Consider the following 23348-nt stretch of genomic DNA (forward strand, 5'->3'; position numbering starts at 1 on the left):
AAACTATATTTGTATTCTGAAGCCAAGTCTTGCTTGAAACAATATTCCAGTCATGTCAGGAAATCCTGGTATCTAAGCTGGCATCTCTGACAACGAGTTTTGAGAATTATCTTTAAGCTTTCACAGGGAGAAATATTCTGATAGAGAAGTGCACATAAAAAATATAAATAGTTTTCAAGTCTGCAATATTTAGTCAGAAGAGCTTTCACAGAAATTGAGCAATAACCTTACTATGGCACACTTCCGTAACTTCCAGAGAGAAGCTAAAATGAATGTACACTTAAAATGATGAACTAATGTGGGGAGGTCAGGTTTTCACAAGATGACAAAGCTGTCAGTCTGAAATCAGCTTTATGAATATATTTTCAGTGTAAACTGATTTTTAAGTAGAAGTTTGATATGTACTGGGAATGGTAAGGACAACTAAAGGTCTACATACAAATCACAAAAGTTCTACCAAAATCTAGAGAAATAAAGGCAGTTCAACTCAGAAGAACAGCAAAATGAGTCTTGGTTTCCTTAACTCCTTGCTTTTCCTCCTTTTGACTTGACATAAATAATGTCCTGTTACCTGCTGTAGTGACTTCATGGAAATAAAACCAAGGAAGAAGAGTAAATCTTTAGCACCATAAACCAAATATGGCTATAATTAATCTTAGGCATCATTAACAAAATCCAAGAACCAAATATTACTTACAGCCATTTTCAATTTTTCTGATTTTGTATTTCCAGCATCCATTTTTGTAGTTAAGTTTAGAACATAACTTTGTATCCTAATCACTAACATAAATCAAACATCATGGATGTCTTTAAATATTCAAAAAGGCTCTTAATAGGTACTAAGCATTTTAGATATAGAATCAGAGAAATGTAGGTCTGGAAGGGATTTAAAAAGGTCACCTAAGCCCATCTTGTGTGCATACAAGCAATATGAAATATATTAAAGTCCATCCCAGAGAGATGTTTCCTAAACCTCTTCTTAAAACTTCTATAATGAAAATTTAACAACTCCCATGGGAAGCATATTTTAGTGTTTCACTACCCTTATAGTTGGAAAGTTTATCTTACCAATCTTTGCTACAAATATAGGCTAGTTATGAGGATATTAAGAGAAACTTCCCAATTATAATGACCATGAAGTACCTCCAAGACTGCCTAGAGAAGCCATTATAATTTTCAAAGACATTCTGGTGTTTGATACACATACAATTATTTAGTTATAAAACAGAAATCAGAATTTCTTTATATGGATTCAATTTAACTTTATACTCTTAAATCAACAGGATGTAGATATAAAGCTGATGTCAACTGACAATCCTGGATTATGTAGTATACCTTCAAATTAATAGTTAACCTAGCACAAAAAAAATCACATTTATAAGAAAAAATTTCTTGCATTTTAAACACAGGGATGGTGTTCTGTATTCTACTCTAATGCAAAGTCTTGATTTGGACAAATTGCATAATCTCTCTCTGTCTCTATTTCATCTTTAAAAGGACAATAACATTCATATCAAAGGTTTTGTGAGGACTACTATATAGAAAATATTTTAAACACTAACATGAGGAGTGCTGTTTATTTACAGATTCACCAGATGATACAGAAGTATAGCACATCTATAAGCAAATTTGACAAGAGACAAAGAACAAAAGAGCAAAGAAGATACCACTTCTTTCAAAAAGATATTTTGGTATTGCCTTTTAAACTAATCTAAATTGATTTCTGTCTGCTGATAGTATCTCATTTCTGTTCATAAACAGTCTATGACATATGCCAAATTTAAGATAAAAATAGATTCACTTCAAAATCAGATGAAGTACAAAAGCCACAGTAGTGATACAGTCGGCAACTGTGTAAAACATACCATAAAGTTAAATTGATCTATTTCAGTGCTTCCTGAAATCAGGGCATTTTGAATCCTGATTACCAATTATTTAGAATGCTAACTTTAGAATAGTCAAGTTAAGATACAACAAAACTGAGATACCATTTCATGGTTCATTCAGTCATGCACAAAATGGCAAATGTTATGTTATCTCCTAAGCATTTCTACCTTGAATCAAATCTCATCTAAATTCAGTCTACATTTTTAAAGGTTTTAGCACAAACCATATTCACATCAAAAAAGGCTTGAGTCAGCAAATATCCTTGGTTTCCATATAAAACTTTTTCTACTATGATAACAAATTTCTTGTCATAGGATTTTTGCAATATTTTCCCTTGATCATATTTAAAAAATAATAAATAATGCATTAAGATTTCAAATAGAATTAAAGTTTCATCTCATACTCATTATTTCACATTCTACATTATTTTCCCAATTAAAAGTAATATTTATAAAGCAAAATATTAAAAAAAAATAAAATCTGATATTGTTTCAGACTTGCAGTCGTGAAAACAATTATACTGCTTGGCTTCTGGGAATACCTTGCCTTGTTATGCTCCTGAGATGTGTGAAACTGTCTCAATTACAAATATAGTAAGAAGACTTAGAGCCTGATCCTGCAGTGGTTATAAACATCCTACAACATCCATTTGTCAGTGATAAAGAAGAGTGAATATTGGAGGTGCAAGATTCTGCTGGATCAGGCCTTAAGTGTAAGTGCATTATACAACACATTATAAGGTGACTTCTCAATAATAAAATACTGTGGTTTTATGTAATGCAGAAGTAACACATACAATTTACATATAGTAATAATTTATTCTGAAATGTTCATTTTAGTCTCTGTTGAGACCTCACTTATGTCTCATTAATAGAAGAACAGCCACCTCACCTCAAGTACCAGACTATATAACAAGATACAGCATAGCAAAAAAATTCTACTTAAAGATAAAATCTAGTTCAGGTAAAATAATTTTGTTCAATGTTTTACAGTTACACAGTTGTCCATTTTTTTGTGGAGCATAAAGGAAGTGTAAATTGTTACACCATAACCATCTACGCACATTATGTGACCACAGAAATGTTAATCATTACTTCAGAAAATGAACCACCAGTTCTATTCATGCAGAAAAGCAGGCTGGGAAAGCTTGTTCAGCAGAAACCATAGTACTGTGAATTCCACAGCCACATGATTAATTGTGTTAGAAGGACTCACAAATACTAAAACTGAGTTACTTTTAAAAATAAATAATACCAATTCTTCCCTGATGTACTTTAGTCAGTCTGTAATCCATAAATAATTGATAAAGCAATATGACTATCATCTCTATTTGTAATGCTCATGATTTCAAGATGAGCAATGTTTAAAGGATTATGGTATGGGATGCTAATTAAATATGATAAACATACTGTACAAATATAATTGCATTAGCAATTTTATTCCAAGCTGTCAATTAGGCATTCGTCCAAAATATTACCAGTGAAGACAAAGTATACTATCAAATATGGCTTCTAGAACAAGGACCCTCTAACAAGAATCAAACCTATTTACAAAAGATAAAAACAACAAACAAAACCAACACTCAGTCTTTTAAAGTTTCATTTGAAACAAAATATCTAAATAGCTGCTGTATATAATACATCAATTGCATTTATTTTTTGATGTACTTAAACAGAAGTCACCAGGTAAGAGCCAGAATGATGTTTAGGACTATGAGTTTCACTATTTTCAGTCTTTGAATCATGTTTCTTTGTGCTGTTATTCATTGGCGTTGGTATTTGTGATGGCCGAGCAGAACTGTTGTCTGCACTACTCTTCCTGGGACTTGGACTATAGTTGAAAGGAGTCACTCTTGCTGCAACAGTACCACTGGGGGAGTTATGTTTGCTTGAGCTACTGGAACTGAATGGTGTACGCTCACTAACAGTACTTTCATTATTTTCTGGTACGGGAACAGGATTATTCTGTACAGGTTTTGCTTCTGTTCCTTTCTTGTCTGGACTGTCTATCTGAAAGAAAGAGTTTGGACAATTTTCTAAACCAATGGTACGAACAGGAACATTTCCATTCCCTGGATTTTGTTTTTCATTAATCTCTTTAGAATCTTTATCATTCACACTCCCTTTCTCTGAAACACTGTCAATAACAGGGGGAGTATTTCCAGTTGGGGACCTTCCAGATCGAGGTTTATTAATAGGGCAGTCCTCTATTCTCACCCACACATCCTCTGTCTTAGAGACAGCTGGTGCCATCTGATAAATTAGAGTTTTGGAATCAGTCTCATTTGTTGCACCTGAGGAAGAATACTGAGGAACATTCATTATTTGAGGAATTTCAGTTTCTTTTATTTTTCTCCAAATACCTTTTGCTGGTGCTTGACTTTCTTTACTTTGTTTGTGTCTAGAAACAGAACTTCCGTGTTGCTTTTCATCTTCACTTTTTGCCTTTTCACTGGATTCTGAAGAAGCTGACAGAATTGAGGAAGAACTTCCAGTTCTTCGCCAAGTGCTTACATGAGGAAGCGATGAGGAATGCTTACTATGTTCACGCTTCCATGTTCCTGATCTATTGATTGGCAATCTAGATGGACTCTCAGAATGAGAACGTGCTATGTCATGACGTTTTGCTGGTCTCCCATCATATTCTACAGAATGACTCAGATTAGGGGGTAAATTTTGCCAACCACTAGTCTGGGCAGTTAAATGAGTGGATAAAGACATATCAGGAAGAGATGGACTTAAAACTGGAGTCTCTATTTGGGACCTAGTGGGAGAGCCTGGCCTGTAAGGAGACAGAGATTCAAATGAAGCAGACTCTTCTGATTTCTGTCTTAGAGTTGGACTCGAAACTTCTTTAATAAAAGTTGACTGACGAACCAGAACAGGTCTTTCAGATCTGTCGGATTCACTTCCACTAGATTTTGTGGATGACATTCTGGATAGTTCAGCCTTTTTGTTTGATCCACCACTATTGAAAATTTGGTTTAATCCTTTTGAAGCAGACTCACTTCTGGGAATGCCATGGCTACTCTTAGGTAAGGCAGTTTGCTTTGTAAGGTTTTGCTGACTCATCTGCCTGCCTGGTGCTGTATATAACATTCTTCCTGAAGATTTAGTTGAAGTTGTACTAGGAGGTGATGTCCTTGGCAACTGAGAGAATTTGTTGGGAGGACTTATACCATTTCTTCCTGGGGAAATTGAGTTTTGTCCTGGAGATTGCAGAGGCCTGCTTAATGGCTGCTGTTGAGGTCTAGAAGGAGTAGAGTCTCTAGATCCTGATCGAGAAGGTCCTTTACTTGATCCACTCTGTTGAGATGGTTGCCTAGTTACAGGAGCTGACTCAGGTTTCACTGATGACTTGACTCCTCTTGGAGAACTAACGGAACTTTGGTCTTCACTGGGACTCTTGGAGTTTGTATTTTTTAGTGGGGGACCTTTTTTGGAAACAGGACTAGTACTTGAGGAACTATTTCGAACTCCCGGAATATGAATCATTTTCCTACCACGTGAAATTGAAGTCATACTTGTTTGCTGTGCTTGCTTTAACTGGCTTGAAACTTCTGAATTGGAACAAGCTTTTCCTGTAATTATACTTTTATATACTTTTTTTCCTCCTTTGATTCCCTTATTTTCAGATTCTATTTTTTTATACTCCAATGTACTTTTCTCCCCTGGTTTAAGAATTCTTGGACCTTTATTACTAGTAAAAGGCTTTTCTTCTTGGTCTGGGATAAGATGAAATGGTGACCCTAGAGAAATACCAGATTTTAATGAAAGGATAGAGTCAGAGTCTGATGAAGCTTGTCTAGTCAGTGATGCAGCAGCTGCAGCTTGGTGCAAGCTACTAACTATAGAATTTGCACCTTCTTGTATAGCTTTCCAATCAAAGTTCTCTGAATCAGGTGAGAAACCATGTTCTGAATCTGGCCTCTGTATATCTCTCAAATCCAGTGTTAAATCTTCTGCCAATATATCACCCGTGTTTCTGGAATTATTTTTTTCAGTTTCACTCTTTACTTTTGAGGTTTTTTTCTTTTTAGGCATAGCAGAACTAATGCATTCCTGCAGCAGATCATCTTCTGAGTCAATACTAAGAGAACTGAGAGAGCTGTTTCTAGAGAAACATACAGGAGTATCTTCAACATGAAATGATTTAGGTGCATAACCAGAAATCTGTGGTCTATTTGATTCTATCTGTGAGTCAGGAGCTTCAGTTTGTTTTGCAGGTTCACTTTCTTTGCTGTTGCTTTCTTGATCAATATCACTGAGGGAACTAAGAGATGAATTGTGAGAAAAACATACAGGTGTGTTTTTGATAGCAAAATTCTGCATTTTCTCATCTGTAGCTGCTCCTCTGTCTGGAATATCTTTAGTTGACTGAGAGAAAGTTTTAGGTTGGTTTCTGCTTGTTGGGGATTTTTGACAAACTTGTGTCCTATTACTTGGTTGCTGATTTGAAGACTGTTCTGTATTAGTGCAGTCTTCAGTTTCTATTTCCTTTGCTTTTCCTTTTTGCAGTTCTGCCTTCTCCCTTGAAAGATCAACATCATCATCATCAAAATCTAAAGAACTTAGGGAATCATTCCGTGAAAAACAATAAGGAGTTCCTTCAATAGGTGTGTAATGATGAGGGGAATCGAATGCAAAGCTTCCTTTTACACACTCTTCATTATTTGGAAGTTTGTCATTAAAATATCTTGAATTATTTTTAAGATTCTGTTTTTTTGTGTCTCTCTTCTCTGAATAGCTTCTTTCACTATTAATATAGCTTTTAGGCTCTGTGTTTTTTCTTACACATGCTCTATATTCATTATTTTGGGGAATGGGCTTTACTGGTGATGTTGGCTTCTTTTTATCATGTTCTGACTGATTTTTGTTACTTACAGATAAAGATGCTTGTTGAATTTGATCCATTATCTTCTTCACTCTGAAAGGTTTGTGACTTTTTCCTTTTGGCATAGCTGAGTTAATACATTCAGCCAGAATATCACCCTCTTCTGTTTTGTCATCATCCAGTCCTGGGGCAGTCCTAGTTGAGCTATTTGCTCTCTCAGAGTCATCTGTACTTATACCTTCTGTAGGAATGGTGTCTCTCTTTTCAAACTCCCCCAATTCTGCCCTTGTGCCCACATTCTCTACATTGGCCAACTCATTTGGTAGTGATTCTATTGTGAGGTCACTCAAAGATGTAGCTGTTGAAAAATTTATTGGTGTATCCTCAAAAAAATATACCTGTGGCATATCATCTCCAGGTGTAAAACCCACACGCTTTTGGGATTGCAATCCAGTTTGTGAAGGCAAAAGTTTGTAAACTGGCAGTTGGTTTGGCTTTCTGGTTACAGGAGGAGGTATTTTTGAAGCAGATGCTTGAGAAGGCTTTTTGGCTTTATGTGAAGATTTTGTTGGCATTGCAGAAATAATACATTCTTCCAATATTTCAATATCATCATCATCATCAGAATCATCCATAATGTCTTTATCTGCTTCAGTAGACTTCTCTGATTTCTTCTCTTGGTTATCCTTTGTATCATCTCGCTGTTCAGGTTCTGCTTCATATCCATGTTCATTTTCATGTACAGGAGGCATTATTCTTAACTCTACATCTTTCTGTATAAATGGTTCATCAAGACTCAGACCACTTAGGCTAGAAGAGCAAGAAAATCCATCTGGTGTACTTTCTGTAGCAAAATGTAATAATGTATCAGCATCTGGCAGTACCTTAACTCTTTGAACAGCTTCATTTATAGCTACCTGTCTAGGACCAGACTCTCTCTTTTCTGCATTAGGTACTTTGCCTTTAGCTATTTCCCTCTTTACTTGAGCTCCTTGGGCAGGGGGTGTTTTACTTCTACTTGGAGGCATTGTTTGTCCAGGGCTGTCTGGAAGATCACTGGGACTTATAATACCGCTTATGATTCCACTGCAAGGCTCACTTTGAACTGAACTAGCAATTGAATGACTTTCGAAACTATCCAGGGAACTTACAGAAGTACATCTGCTAAACATGAGTGGAGTCTCCTGCACATAATGTTCTGGTGGACTTTTAGGAGTATGTGCACCACTCTTTGAGGGAGATTTGGCACCTGAAGAAAATTCAACAGCTTTATTTCTAGAAGAGTCAAAAGGAGATAAACTAGGAGTCTGAAGTCTACTAGATTTTGTTCTGTGCTGAGATGCTGATGCAACTTCACTTACTGCACCTTCTGTAGACAGAATCACATTGTTTTCCTTTAGTTCTGCTATCTGCAATGTATTATTAGCATCTGTCGCATGTGTGGATTGATCCCGTCCTATTTCATCTTCAGCTGATGACAAAGATGACAAAGAGCTACACCTTGAAAAACATATTGGTGTATCTTCCACACAGTAAGTTTGTATAGTTTCCTGATTAATAGAGGGAGTTTTACAAGAGGCAGTCTTTTGAGCATGGCTGCTTCTACTCTGTGCAGAACTTGGGTGAAGCTGATTCTGTCTCTCCGAACTACCTGAAGGGCTTGATATGTTCCCACAGCTTGAGGAAATATGGTCAGTTTTAGTGCTTTGCACTGATGAACTGTTTGAAAAAGTTAAAGATGGCTTCTGAGAAGAGGAAGGAACTTCTGCTGAATATTTTAGACTATAATCAATAGGCTGATCAACATGATGTTCCTCTTCATTGTACTTTATGCTATAATTGGTTGGTCTGTCTCCTTCCTCTTTGTGTTGTTCTTCCTCAGAGTAGCGTTGACTATAGTTGGTTGGCTTATCATTGTCATAATCATCAACCTGGCACAAGGACTGGTTTACTTCCTGATTCATTCCAAGAGCTGAGCCTGCTTTGCTCTGCTCTAAACCATTGGATCTTCTTGATCTAAAAGAAGAAACACACTCTTGCTGTCCAAAAGGTGACTGATATTTCATGTGCTTATCATCTCCACTTTCAGTGTACATGGAATAAGTTGCATTTTGGCTCCTTAACTGCCTTTGTTCATTTTGTTTTATTTCATCATCTATTATATGCTTAGGCCTTGCCCATCTTTCATTCTGAGAGGGACTTTGCCTTCCAGAATTTAACTGTTCATCTGAATATTTAAGACTATAATTAATAGGAGTGTCTAGCTCTTCATCATTGTCATCCATATGATTTACACTATGTATCTTATGTGCCAAGTTAGCTGGGTATTGACCATAACTACAAAATTTACTTTCATCATCTTCCGAGTAAGATTGAATGGAAGGTTTCATTTGTCCTCTTTTACCATAGCCATCAGTGCTGATGACACTATTTAAACTATCATTTGAAGCTCTCTTGTATTCCATTTTCATATAAAGCATAGGACATACCCTGTTTGAATTCTCAGATTTAGGAAAGTATGTATTTGAGTGAGTATGGGCAGCAGCTGTTCTTCTTGGAACGTTTCCATCTTCTGTCAAACAGTGCATTTCAGAAGTGGAACAAGAACTTCTGTCTTCTTGTGGAATATGCATGCTTGTTACTTCTTCCACAACTTTGGCAATCTGAGATGCAGCAGTAATCTGCATTCCTATTCTCTTAGAGGAGTTCCCAGTATTCTCTGTAGTTGGATGATAGCTATTTAAACTTACTGCTCCATCCCTATCGAGACTTCTGTCTTTCTCAGATCGAGAGTTTTCTATGTTTCCTCTACTAGAGGAAGAGGAGCTAGGCAATACTGTACCATTTAAATATGGTGAAAGTACAGTCATATGACCAGTATTAAAACTCTCTAATCTACAAATCCCATCATCATGTCGATTGGAATCCAAAACATGCTCATTGTATATATTATGCTTATGCCTCTGCTTATTATGGTGAAATGCTTTTGGGCTTAAATTATCTATGTTGTCAAAAGTCTCTGATAAATGCTGATCATCTAATTCTGCTTCCAGTGCCTTTTGTTTTCTAACATGAAGAGATGGTAAGCTTGATCCTGGAGACATAACATTGGCATCCTTATATTTTGCTGGCCTATTTCCCATCAGGTTTCTTAGAGCTGCAGCACTGCCCATTGCTATCATTTTGTGTTTTGAGTGAATGAGATTTTTGAGCATGCTCACTGCGCCCATGTCCCACAGTGTCTCCTGATCTTTTGTATTTCGTGCAGAAAGATTCCACAGGGTCCCACATGCATTACTGACTATCGTCAAACTGTGTGACTTCAAATGCTGTAACAAGGTTTGTAAGCAGTTGTTCTCTCGCAAGATTTGCCTGGTGTTGAGTGATTGAAAACAAAAATCAGTAAGTGGCATTTCAAAAGGATAAGAGACAAAGCAAAACAAAAACCTATTTTATAGGCAAGTTTAATCCATAATATGGATAATAATGAATTCTTCAGTGCAAATTTATTTTATTTTTTCCTCAAGTTTTCATCTGAATGTTAATCAAATCTTATACAAATATGAACAGTGTGCTCCCACACTATCCTCTCCATATAAACCATTCCAAGTGGTTTCCTATGGCTGATAATAACTTATGAATTTCCTCTCTCTTTCCAGGAAAAGCTTTTAGTACAATTTATCATTTAACAAGCAGCAGATATATGAATCCTTTTGCATATTCCTGTTATCTAAATGAAATACTTGCCTTATCAAATCCATTAAAAAAATGAATGCTTAATTACTATACTTAAATGTGCATTCATATTAAGACTTGGTCATACAAACTATTAAATATACTTTTGGTACCACTACTGATTCTCAGAGAAAGAGAAAGTATATTCACCTGTGGTCCTCATTAGTAGCAATGAAGCTAGAAACATTTCTTAATATTCCTCCTCCACTTTCTATGATGGCTAAAGTGTTTGTTTGGCTCCGGTATGTCAGTGTACCAACTAGAAATGCAAGAGCACCATCAACAGCACATATATCACCTTTGTTCTCAGTACAGTGTGCTGACAAATTCCATAAGGCACTCAAAACGCTTTTTAGGGTGGATTCCTAGGAGAATAATAAAATGACAGAATTATAGACTTTTCAACTATTGATCATAAGCCCTCAGAAGTATGTAAGTTAGCTTCAAGGAGGTAGTGACAAACTTGTTTTTCTAGCTCTCATGGATGCGAAGATAGCTTTGAAAATGTGAACCAAGAATAACCTAAAGAAATAATTCCTGCTGAACCTGCACACAGTCTAAAAATACAACTCAGAGACGCAAACTGCCTCACTTATTCTAATCCATATTTGCAAATAACAGAATTCATTGACCATGGAATTTAGCTTCTTTCCAGTTCACTGCAGAATTTGACAAATGAGAATTAAGTGTGTTTCAGGCTCTGCTTTCTGTGCTGATAAACTAGAGGCAAGTAGCAGTGAACAACACATTACTTTTGTTTGCTTCTCTCTCCCTTCCTCAGCTATGGATTTGCTATTGCTTGACAAAAAGCTTCAGAAGTATGGGCCACAATACTTGTCAGCTGCCATAACAGTAAAAAGTTTGTAGATTAGCTGGCAGGGGACACTGGGATGGAATATAATCCCATTGGGATATCAAGTAGACATCTCTAGAATGACAAATTCACAAAATCAGAAGATGGTTTTATTAAAACTGCACAATTTTGAAAAAGGCTATTGGAACAGCACAGCTCATGAAACTGAAGGGTGAAAGGTATCAACCCTTGTAAATAAAATTACAGAAACACTACTAGTTCTCAGATGTCATTGCTATCTTGTGATCTGCTGCCTAGTTAACTCAAAGCAATTCTCTTCAAAGGAAAGTACCTGAAACACCGCAAATATTTGACTGTTTATGTCAAAAAAGGATAACAATATTTGTATTTTGTATAAAATTAATGCAATCTCTCAAAAATTTATCTCAGAATCATTTATATATGATACCTTCTTAACTTCTAAAGCACATTCCATCAATGCTTTCACACTTCCAACTTCACGCAGAATCTTTTTACTGTTTACATCTGCTCGCCAGGACAAGTTCCTCAAAACACTTGCAGTGACCTGCAACACATGAAATAAAAATAATGTATCTCAAAATAGCTACTCCTTTACTAGGTTATCAGCATTTTCTCCTGGATTTCTGGAACACTATAGAATTCATTAACAGTGGCAATGTTCAGCTGCTGAACTAGCTTTTTTGCTGAAATTCACTTTTGGTTCTATTGCCAGCTAGACTGTCCTAAGATTTCAATATGAAGTTTGATCAAAGGTATGGCTTTTGTGTATAAAAAAAATAAAGATCTGAAAGCAGGTTCCCTGCTTTCCACACCGGCTGAAAAATTGGACCAAAACCTCAGATTTGTGCTCTACTCTGATGTCTGCTGTAGACTTATTATGCAGTTTCAGAAGAGAGATTTATATAATCTTTTTCTTCAGCTTTTCCACTTGTAAAATAGACAATCATACAAACCTGTCCCTCAGAGGTATGGTATGATTACTTTTATTAATGTTTATCAAGATCTTTGAATACACTGTGTCTTTTATAATCAGAATAGTTTTCCGTCAGAGATGGGTAGCCATTCAGCCTAAGTTCTTGTCTTTGGCAGCAGCTAGACTGAGATGCTTCAAAGTAAAGTGCAACTGTTAAGACAGTAGACAGTCATTAAATATTTAACTCCATGCATTTATGGGCAGCTATAAGCATGTATACCCGTCATAAAAACATATTTGATAGAATACTGTTATCTATGGATGTTCTCATTGTCACAAAAGTGACACATAACCTTGTTAGGTTATGTGATAAAAGCTCATCTGCACACCCACAAAGGAGCTTAGAGAGGCAATGGCAGGTGAGGGACCCAAATAATATCCTGCCCCAGTTCCTCCTAGGCTCATCACAGGAGCCAGTGGTCCATCACAGGCCCATCTGCAGAAGCTCAGAGGAGCACAGGGATGCACAATGGCAGGCGGGAACTCAAATTAAGGACTCAGAGGAAGGGACCCCTGGTCCAGGACACTCCCGAGGCTGTCCCAGGAGAGACATCAGCCCCGTTATCCAGGTGTGAACTCCATCAAGGTGAGCACTCCCTGAAGCACCTTTCAGACTGAGAAAAGTTACTGCCCTGGGGTAAAGGACACATTACGGGATGCAGGGGAAGAGCATTTCGGGACTGCACAGGACTTATTATGGGATGTTTAGAGGAGGAACCAAAGGAGAGGAAAAGGAGAGATCTAGGTGGTTTGGGGAGAAACAAATGTAGGAAAATAGAGAAATGGTGGGAGAAGAGGGGCTGGTGGCATATAAATAGCTTGCTGGTCCATATGCTTGTCTGGCTACACCCTGCACTTGATCTATTTTATGCATATTATTTTTCCTGTGTCTGTCCTATTTTATTAAATTCCTTTCTAACTCCCTGGGTGAGGGTCATAAGGGCCCATGTGTCTGTGGTGACAGTAACAGGAGTGAGTGCAGGTATGCAAGTCAGCATGTGAGCCCTAGCAAATATCAGGCTGGACTAGCTGGTGAATAGGTGAAGTGGCCTGGGAGCAAGGGGGTGAGTGGGTCTCTAAGGGCCAGCTCTGTCTGTGTGAGCACCTGTGTCTCTAGGGGCAAGAGCACAGGGAGATCAGCTATTGGGACTTGGAAAGTCCTGGCCAGTTCTGGGTGTCTGTTGTGTGTGTGTGTGCGCGCGAGAGAGAGAGAGACGGTCTGTACCAGCAACTGAAGTAGGGCTGTGGTCTCAGGGGCTCCTATTTCCAGATGCTAGCAACTGGGGAGACTGGGATCCAGGAGCCAGCTACTGGGCAGACTGAGTGTCTGAGCCCGGCTGCTGAAGGGATCCACCTTTCACATACGCATATATATATTCTCTCTACTGGATCTCCATCCTGCTCAATCAGATTGGGGAGCAGGATAAGGCTGTTGCTGCGCTTAGGGGAGTTCTCTGCATGTCCATCTGTGATCTTTGTGGCCAGCTGTGTACCTACACATATATGTGGTGTATACATTTACTCTGTGTGTGTGTGCCTACTGGGAATACATTTTCATCCTCACTACTGGTTGGATCTGGAGGTAATGGAGCTGCAACAGCCTCACCTCTGTTGGGATACCGGATACCTGATCTGATACCCTCCCTAACAAAGTTTTTAAAAATATTACAGAACTATTGGTCTTGACATTTAATGGTTAATTTAAATTTGTTAGGTTTCATTTCAATGATAAAAATGAGTAACTGGCACAATTTACCCGTGTTCATCATTCCTTATGTTGTTTTACCTCTTTCATGTCCCCATTTGCTTACGGCCAAACTAGTCTATCTTTCAATACTTATAATACCCTTTCAATATAAACATCTTTCAATGTTTAAAATCACTTGTTTTACCTATCTCAAATATTTTCTGCATTTTTTGATCATTAGCTGATCAGAAATAAAAAAAAAATAATTCCATCTATTGCAAATTATTCTTTGCTTTTTAAACACTTCACAGAATCACAGAATCACAGAATTGTAGGGGTTGGAAGGGACCTTCAGAGATCATCTAGTCCAACCCCCCTGCCAAAGCAGGTTCACCTAGAGCAGGTTGGACAGGAACACATCCAGGTGCGTTTTGAATGTCTCCAAAGAGGGAGACTCCACAACCTCTCTTGGCAGCCTGTTCCAGTGCTCTGGCTCTCTCAAAGTAAAGAAGGTTTTCCGCATATTCAGACGGAATACCATTCTGAGGCACCATCCCTGGAAGTGTTCAAAAGACAGGTTGACGTGGTGCTGGGAGACATGGTTTAGTGATGGTGTTGCATTTTGTTGATTTGTGGATGTTTATTTTTGTCAGTTAGGTTGATGGTTGGACAAGATGATCTTGAAGGTCCCTTCCAACCTAGAAGATTCTGTGATTCTGTGGAACTTCTTCTGTTCCAGCTTGTGTCCGTTGCCCCTTGTCCTGTCACCAGGCACTACTGAAAAGAGCCTGACCCCATCCTCTTGACACCCGCCCTTTAGATATTTATAAGCATTGATGAGGTCCCCTCTCAGTCTTCTCTTCTCCAGGCTAAACAGACCCAGGTCTCTCGGCCTTTCCTCATAAAAGAGGTGCTCCATTCCCGTGATCATCTTCGTAGCCCTCTGCTAGACTCTTTCCAGTAGTTCCCGGTCCTTCTTGAGCTGGAGGGCCCAGAACTGGACATAGTACTCTAGATGCGGCCGCACCAGGGCAGAGTAGAGGGGGAATATAACTTGCTGCATATTGAGCAGATGCTTTTGTTGACTTATCACCACACTGATTTCAAGCTCTTGTTTTAAATGAACTGCAACCATTCAGAAAAGTAGTAATGCGTATGAACAGTTTGAAATACCTCCAGGGATGGTGACTCAACCACTTCCCTGGGCAGCCTGTTCCAATGATTGACAACCTTTTCGGTGAAGAAATTTTTCCTAATATCCAATCTAAACCTCCCCGGGCACAACTTGAGGCCATTTCCTCTTGTCTTATCGCTTGTTACTTGGGAGAAGGGACTGACACCCACCTCACTACAACCTCCTTTCAGGTAGTTGTAGAGAGAGATAAGGTCTCCCCTCAGAGCCTCCTTTTCTCCAGGCTAAATGATCCCAGTTCCTTCAGCTGCTCCTCATAAGATTTGTTCTCTAGACTCTTCACCAGCTTCGTTGCCATTCTCTGAACACACTCCAGTACCTCAATGTCTTTCTTGTAGTGGAGGACCCAAACTGAACACAGTATTCGAGGTGTGGCCTCACCAGTACTGAGTACAGGGGGACGATCACTTCCCTAGTCCTGCTGGCCACACTGTTTCTGATACAAGCCAGGATGCTATAGGCCTTTTTGGCCACCTGGGCACACTGCTGGCTCATACTCAGCCAGTGTCATGAAAGAAGATATGAATTCAAGCATAAAAATAACTCTGGAGAGTTATAACTGGAGAGGCCAAATGAATGGAAAGAAAGGGGAGCAGAAATACAACATTTTCATACAACATTGTAACTCAATGAAATTGAAGGGATGCAAGATGATGGAAATGTGCAATCCAAGTAAATATTTAATTTCAAAAGGAAGTACCTGCTGCAAGTCTTCACTTTCAGACTTCAATTGGGCTACAAGAGCTTTCATGCAGTTCTTCATAGAACATAATGCAGCCTTTTAGGAATCAGGAAAAAAAAAGAAAATAAATAGAGTACAAAATGACACATTAGGTGGCTTGATTGTGCACAGTTCTTTGATATTTTAAGCTATTCATCTCTGAAGTTCAAAAAAGCTTAGTAAAATGTTTCCAGTATCAGATATTTGATCTATAATTATTAAAATGTTAAGCATAAATATCAGATTTTACTCTGGGAAATACATAAGTGATAAAATTGTGCTAAATTTTATACTTTTGACAACAATTCTAGGACCAAATCTGGAACACTAATAATTTAGAAGCCTTCTTCACTATGTCCCGGATGTGAAACTGGACACTCACCTGTGAGTTGGCAATGTGTTTTTACGTGAAGTCTATTGAGTCTCACAATCATACTTTTTTTTCAAATATACATGATATGAAAAGTAATATGACAATTTAAAACTGACACAAATACAACAACATTCTTGACTTCTGAAGACCAAATTACTTTTTAAGAATACACTAGCAATTGAAAAACTGTAAGGCATACAGTGATATACAAGGTATGCAATGGTTGTGACAAAGCACAATTAAAAAAATATTCAAAAATAAAAGTATGTTAGAAATGCATTATTCATTAGCTGGATAACATGTACATTTACATCACTGAATAGTTTAGTTTGTGCTATAAACCCAATAACTGCAGTCTTGCAGCAATTACTAATCAGATGATTTTAAGAGGCAGCATTTTGTGAAGCACTTCATTTGTAGGAGGGGTTTGTTTCACTCTGCTTAAAACTGAGAGCAAAAAGTGAGTAGCATGAAATCTGGTTTTATTTTTGCAGAATCACAGAATGGTTGAGGTTGGAAGGGACCTCCAGAGGACATCTGATCCAACCCCCCTGCTCAAGCAGGGCCACCTGGAGCTAGTTGCCCAAGACCATGTCCAGATGGCTTTTGAATATATCCAAGGAGAAGAGACTCCACAACCTTTCTGGACAACCTGTTCTAGTGCTCAGTCACCCTCACAGTCAAGAAGTGTTTCCTGATGTTCAGACAGAACCTCCTGTGTTTCAGCTCGTGACCACTTCTCCTTGTCCTGTCCCTGGGCACCACTGAAAAGAGCCTGGCTCTGTCTTCTTTGCACCCTCCCTTCAGGTATTTATATACATAAATCCCTGATCCCCCCGAGCCTTCTGTTCTCTAAGCTGAACAGTCCCAGCCCCCTGCCCGGTGCAGAACAGGAGTACACTGCTAGTTACCAGCCTGCAACTGGACTTCATGCCACTGATCACCACCCTCTGGGCCTGGCTGTTCAGCCAGTTCTCAGTCCACCTCACTGTCTGCTCATCCAGCCCATTAGCTTCATTAGCTTCTCTATGATGATCTGTGTCACCAGGTCCCCATCTCCTTCAGCAGCAGGCCCACATTTTCCCTAGCCTTCCTTTTGTCACCTATGTACTTATAGAAGCCCTTTTTGTTGCCTTTGACACCCCTCACTAGATTCAACTCCAGGTGAGTTTTGGCTTTCCTAACCACATCTCTGCAAGCTCAGACAGTGTCTCTATATTCCTCTCAGGTTAAACGTCTCTGCTTCCACCTTCTGTATACTTCCTTTTCATATCTGGGTTTTGTTAGGAGCTCTTTTGTTCATCCATGCAGGCCTTCTGGCATTTTTTTGCTTACGTTTCTGTTTGTTGGGATGGAATTTTCATTCACACTTGAAGTGTCTTCCATTAGAGTAGCAAGATAAAAGTCTTGTCAGAATGAAGTTATTTGAAGATCCATGTCTTAGACAACTCTGGGGCAAGAAATTATTAAAACTTTGTATCTTTTGAAAGCAAAATCCTTGTTAGAAATTAGGGAATCTATTTTTTCCAGTCATTTGAAATAGCACCGTTATGAGCCAGACATGCTCCAAACATTTAAGAAAGAGGATACAGGCTGAAGAGATTTGCAAAAATTTGTCAGACAGTAATAATATTAGTACATAAGTGATAACTTTACAAAATTTGATGAAATTAACAGGTTTAGTTCAAAATCCTCAGAAAAATCTATTATCCATATCATCGGTACATTATGGAAAGATCTAGTGTATTGTTTACAAATAAATTACATCAATAGATAAAATATTTACTTTCAGTGACAAAATAGAAGTAACTTAATTTAATACAAAAGGTGACACTATACTTTTATGATATAACATTCAGTTTGTGCTCTGTGTTAGGTACAAGATGGAATGGCAAAGTTTTGGGGGAATTTCTGCGTCGAGCCAAAATGCAATATTCTGTCCCAGAAATGCAATATCCTATCCCAGAGATTTTCATCACCTTTCTGAGAACTGCAAGTCAAACACAGCTATGAACTAAGATTATTGTATGTTTGAAATTCTATTTTTACCTTGTTTGCCACATCTCCAAAAGTCAAGTTTGTCAGAGCCATTCCAGCATATCTCCTTAATGTAACACTATAGTGGTCACTTGTAAGTCCATACATTTCACAGTCCACTTGCAACAGTTCTGCAATAGCCTGCAAACCTCCTTTAAAAAGAAATAAATAATAAAATGAATAATAATAAACAATACTACTAATAAATTTCAAACCTAATATCAAGAATACAGTACACACATCAAGAAGTAAACTGCATTCATATGTACAGAATATATCTCAAACATCTGAAAACCAAAGGGCTCAGAAAGGTAAATAATAATTTCTTAAATACACTGTTAAATATTTACCCTGGATCTTGAATTGTGAGCTTAGTACAAGCTGAAAGGTATGGTAGCATGATGTTGAGATTTTGGGAGAAGATGAGAACAGAAGAATTTATGAAGAGGTAAGAAGCATATCCATCTTTTAATTCCACCCAGTCAAAATCACATTTGACTGATGAACTCACACCAAATACATAAAAGGCTATTCAGCAAATCTGATAATTATTAATTTAATAATTATTATTACTGAATCTTATTATTCCAGAAAAAATACATATAATTTTTCATTGATAATGAAAAGTAGCAAATTAAGGAAACTTGCATGCACAGAATTCACTGAAGATGGACTAAAGGATTCAAGCTGTTATACAGGAACCAATATGTTTAACTCATGACACAAAAAAACCTCAGAAAGCAGTCTCCATTGTAAGTCCAATACTTCTAAAACTGCAAATATTTCTAGGATACAAATACCCTTCCAAAACTCACAGCTCATGCCAGATATAAGAGTAACTTGCATAACAACCCATCGACTAGGAAATAGCCTAGCTATAAGTTCATTTAAACTGCATCAATCAGAATTTAAACTAGTGGTTAAAAAAAGCGCCACATAGTGAGGTATACAAGAAAGGAACGTCCACATTTTCAGGAAGCATCTCAAAGGAAGTTAGAGAAACACATTTAGTCTTACCAAGCTCATTCATGGCATGTCTGTGTTCTTCATCAAATGAAAGTTTCATCAAAACACACACTGCAGGACAGATTTGATGATCAACTGGAGCTGGCACTGATCAGGAAATAGGTAACTATTAGTATTTCTTAGGTGTATAATTTTGTCTAGATCATAAGCTTTCCAAAAAGAATCTAATCTTAAAATAAATAAAGTGCAGTTTTTTTCAGGGTTTGTATCTTCCCAGTAACTCAAGAACAGACAGCTAATTAAGAACATTACTAATAAATGTGAGTACACGGAGACTTGAATATGTGCACATACAATCAGGATTACATATATGTTCTAGAAATATACTTGAAGCTGAAAAGACTCTTTACGGAAAAGAATTTAGGGAGGATTTTGAATGTATGTATTAAAAAATATGACTTCAAGTACAAAAAAATTATCTAATTCATTTGGAAAAATAATAATCTTAGTGAAACAAATCAGTAAGTTTAAATTTTCTGGCAGCATTAAATAATAAATTAAATAAGCTGTTTCTTTGGGTGTTATGTCCTTATGGTTAAGCAAGCCCTTTCGTTTCATAACAAAACTTTTTAAGTTCATAATTTTGTGAGCTAGACTTTCCCTAAAGCACAAATTGTATTGGTACATCTTATTCAGAGACCCACTTCTACAAAATGATTCTTTCAGTAAAATCCAACATCCAGAACAGAGCCCACTGATTTCAGTAGTATTTCTGATATAGATGTCTACAGCATATATTTACAAAATGGCAACTTCAATCCTCCCTTACCTAAGAAGAGCAGTTATTGAGTAATTGAGAAGGTTACATCTTGTTTTTTAAAAAACAACTGTTACGTGACAAAACTCCAATTCACTTAAATTGTCACTTCTCTGGTATTTTAATACTGGACTATTTCTTATGTATCACATTCTAAATAATAGTTCACATTATACTGAATAGACTAATAGACTGAGATTATTTAATTTGTGTCCTCTATCCCTTTCCTAGTTGAAACTTTTATCTTCTGAACACATCTGAATGAAGAGCAATTTGGAATTATTTATTTAGATATATTTCATTATCCATTCAAATGTAAAATAGCAATGAGTAGAAATTTGTTTATTTTGTAGATTAAAATATAAACCACTAGAATTCTATCTGGAAAGCATACCAAAGCCCATGATTTAAAGAACAAGTTTATAAATGAGATATCATATCTATAATAGATACTATTTCCTGATACTACCTCAACTTGAATGTACATAAATAAATGAATAAATATAAAAATAAAAGAAACCTTACATACATTCAACAAGAAGTCAGATAAAAAGCTAAAATTTTTGTAAATTCACTGCTTTCAAAATATCTTTTAAACATCTTTATACAGTTTACAGAACCTACTCGGGTTTTTGTCTCGGTCCATGCTTTCTTCATGTGCCTCCTGCCATTTCCAACACGTTTCACAGTAGGCACGGATTTGCTCCAAGAGATGAAGCACACGGATTTCCCGTCTGCCTCGCTTATCATCGGGCTGGGAGTGAATGATGTTATGCAGTGCTGCGCTGGCTCTGGCACGGGCCTCTTTACTACCACGGGAATTTCCTAACAACACTGAGTCTTTATCATTGCCATGTAAAAGCTGGATGAGGAGAGGAAGACATCCAGACTGACGCATAGCTATGCAGCTGTCTTGGGAGCTAGACATCGCTAGCAATGTTCGTGACATGTCGTCTTTATCATGAGTACCAAGCATCGACAATAACGAATACACCATTTCCACCTGCAGGTCAAATGATTTTAAAAATACAATTACATTTAAAAAATACATATCAAATTGAAACAAAGTTCTCAGTAGCATGCATGGGCAAAAAAGAAAATGTATTTATATAATGGTGCAAGAATTTCATAGAATCATAGAACCATCGAATGGTTTGGGTTGGAAGAGATCATCTAGTTCCAATGCCCCCTGCCAGGGGCAGGGACATTTTTCACTATATCAGGTTGCTCAAAGTCCCATACAATCTGACCTTGAACACTTACAGGTATGAGGCATCCACAACATCTCTGGACAACCCGTTCCAGTGTCTCACCACCCTCATTGTAAAAAATTTCTTCCTTTAATCCAATCTAAATCTACCCTCTTTCAGTTTAAAACCATTGCCCTTTGTCCTGTCACTACAGGCCCTAGTTAAAAAGCCTCTCTTCATCATTATCATAAGCTCCCCTTTATATATTGAAAGGCTGCAATATGGTCTCCTTGGAGCCTTCTCTTCTCCAGGCTGAACAACCCCAACTCTCTCAGCCTTTCTTCATAGGAGAGGTGCTCCAGCCCTCTGACCATTTTTGTGGCCCTCCTCTGAACCTGCTCTAACAGGTCCATATCTTCTTTTGTGCTGGGGGCCCAAGCCTCATATATCTCATGTTCCCAAGTCCTTCTCTGCAGGGCTGCTCTCAATCCATCCATCATCCAGTTTTGTACTAATTAAACAAGCACTACTAGTTCTTCACCATTTATAATTTTAATAAATCTCACTTAGTGGTTAAATGGCTAGAATGGTAATTATATCTAACTGTATTAATCTGCAAGACTAATGGCAAAGACTTCTAACTTTTCATTGCACACAAAGATTAAAGAAACATACTATTGAAAGTGCTTTAGTTTGGGAATGCAGGAATATAATTGATTTTATCTCAGAAGAGTATGTTTTATATGAATCATACTTTCATAAAAAGATGCTCTTCAGTGAAAAATTATTTGATGTATAGCATTAAATACAGTTACTCCAGACAAGACTGTTTACATTAACTTTTAACATACATTGTGCTAAAACATCTTACACATATTTTAATGTTTTCCATTAAAACTACTTCAAATTAACCAATGAATTTTTGATATGATGAATCATTTGCATATAGGCCAAATTATTTACAGCTAATGCAAAATTGAAGAGTTTAAATTAACACTTTCTTCAAGTTTACAGGGCTAAAACTAATGGAGCAAACAAATGCTAATTTAATACATACAGTATAAAGGCCCAACTAAATCAAGCCATGAAAAATCAGCATTAAACATTTAACTCAGAGCAACCACATTTCAAATTAAAAAATACCAATTTTTGAGGGGTTCCTTTGGCTGCCATATAATATAGTGGTCAGTGCACTATTTGGTTTGTCTTTTGCATTCTATTTTCTTAAGTAATAGCTTTAGATTGAGAAATGTGTTTGGTTCTTTTAGGGACCTTTTAGTAGAATAACATGATGTGCAAGATGTGGTGTGTCGACCTTGGCTGGATGCCAGGTGCACACCAAAGCTGCTCTATCACTCCCCCTCAGCTGGACAGGGAAGAGAAAATATAACGAAAGGCTCGTGGGTCAAGATAAGGACAGGGAGAGATCATTCATCAATTACCATCACAGGCAAAACAGACTCGACTCAGGAAAATTATCTTAATTAAGTACCAATCAAATCAGAGTAGGATAATGAGAAATAAAACCAAATCTTGAAACATCTTTCCCCCACCCCTCCCTTCTTCCTGGGTTAAACTTTACTCCTGAGTTTTCCACCTCCTCCCCCCAAGAGGCCCAGAGGGATGGGAAATGGGGGTTGCAGTCAGTTCATCACATGCTGTCTCTGCAGCTCCTTCCTCCTCAGGAGGACTCCTCACACTCTTCCCCTGCTTCAGAGTGGGGTCCCTCCCATGGAAGACAGTTCTCCACAAACTTCTCCAACGTAAGTACTTCCCACAGGCTGCAGTTCTTCAAACTGCTCCACTGTGGGTCCTTTCCACAGGGTGCAGTCCTTCAGGAACAGACTGTTCCAGTGTGGGTCCCCTGAGGGGTCACAAGTCCTGCCAGAAAACCTGCTCCAGCATGGGCTCTCCATGGGGTCACCGCCTCCTTTGGGCATCCACCTACTCCAGCGTGGCGTCCTCCACAGGCTGCAGGTGGACATCTGCTCCACCATGGACCTCCATGAGCTGCATGGGAACAACCTGCTTTACTATGGTCTTCTCCACAGGCTGCAGGGGAATCTCTGTTCCAGCACCTGAAGCACCTCCTCCCCCTTCTT

General features: G+C 37.8%; 1 protein-coding gene across 1 annotated transcript in view; it reads right to left on the reverse strand.

The window, feature by feature from the left end:
• Positions 1-3554: 3554 nt before the first annotated feature.
• LOC141476715 (adenomatous polyposis coli protein-like) overlaps positions 3555-23348 on the reverse strand; it is a 112564-nt gene continuing 92770 nt past the window's right edge. Inside the window, exons 10-16 of the mRNA XM_074165519.1 lie at positions 20681-21059; positions 19291-19386; positions 18286-18425; positions 15843-15920; positions 11718-11834; positions 10606-10820; positions 3555-10092 (exon numbers count right to left, since the gene is read on the reverse strand). Of these exons, the coding sequence (XP_074021620.1) occupies positions 3555-10092; positions 10606-10820; positions 11718-11834; positions 15843-15920; positions 18286-18425; positions 19291-19386; positions 20681-21059 (7563 nt within the window). The remainder of the gene's footprint in view (positions 10093-10605; positions 10821-11717; positions 11835-15842; positions 15921-18285; positions 18426-19290; positions 19387-20680; positions 21060-23348) is intronic.

The sequence above is a fragment of the Numenius arquata genome, chromosome W (genome assembly GCF_964106895.1).
Source record: "Numenius arquata chromosome W, bNumArq3.hap1.1, whole genome shotgun sequence".
Classification (NCBI taxonomy): Eukaryota; Metazoa; Chordata; class Aves; order Charadriiformes; family Scolopacidae; genus Numenius; species Numenius arquata.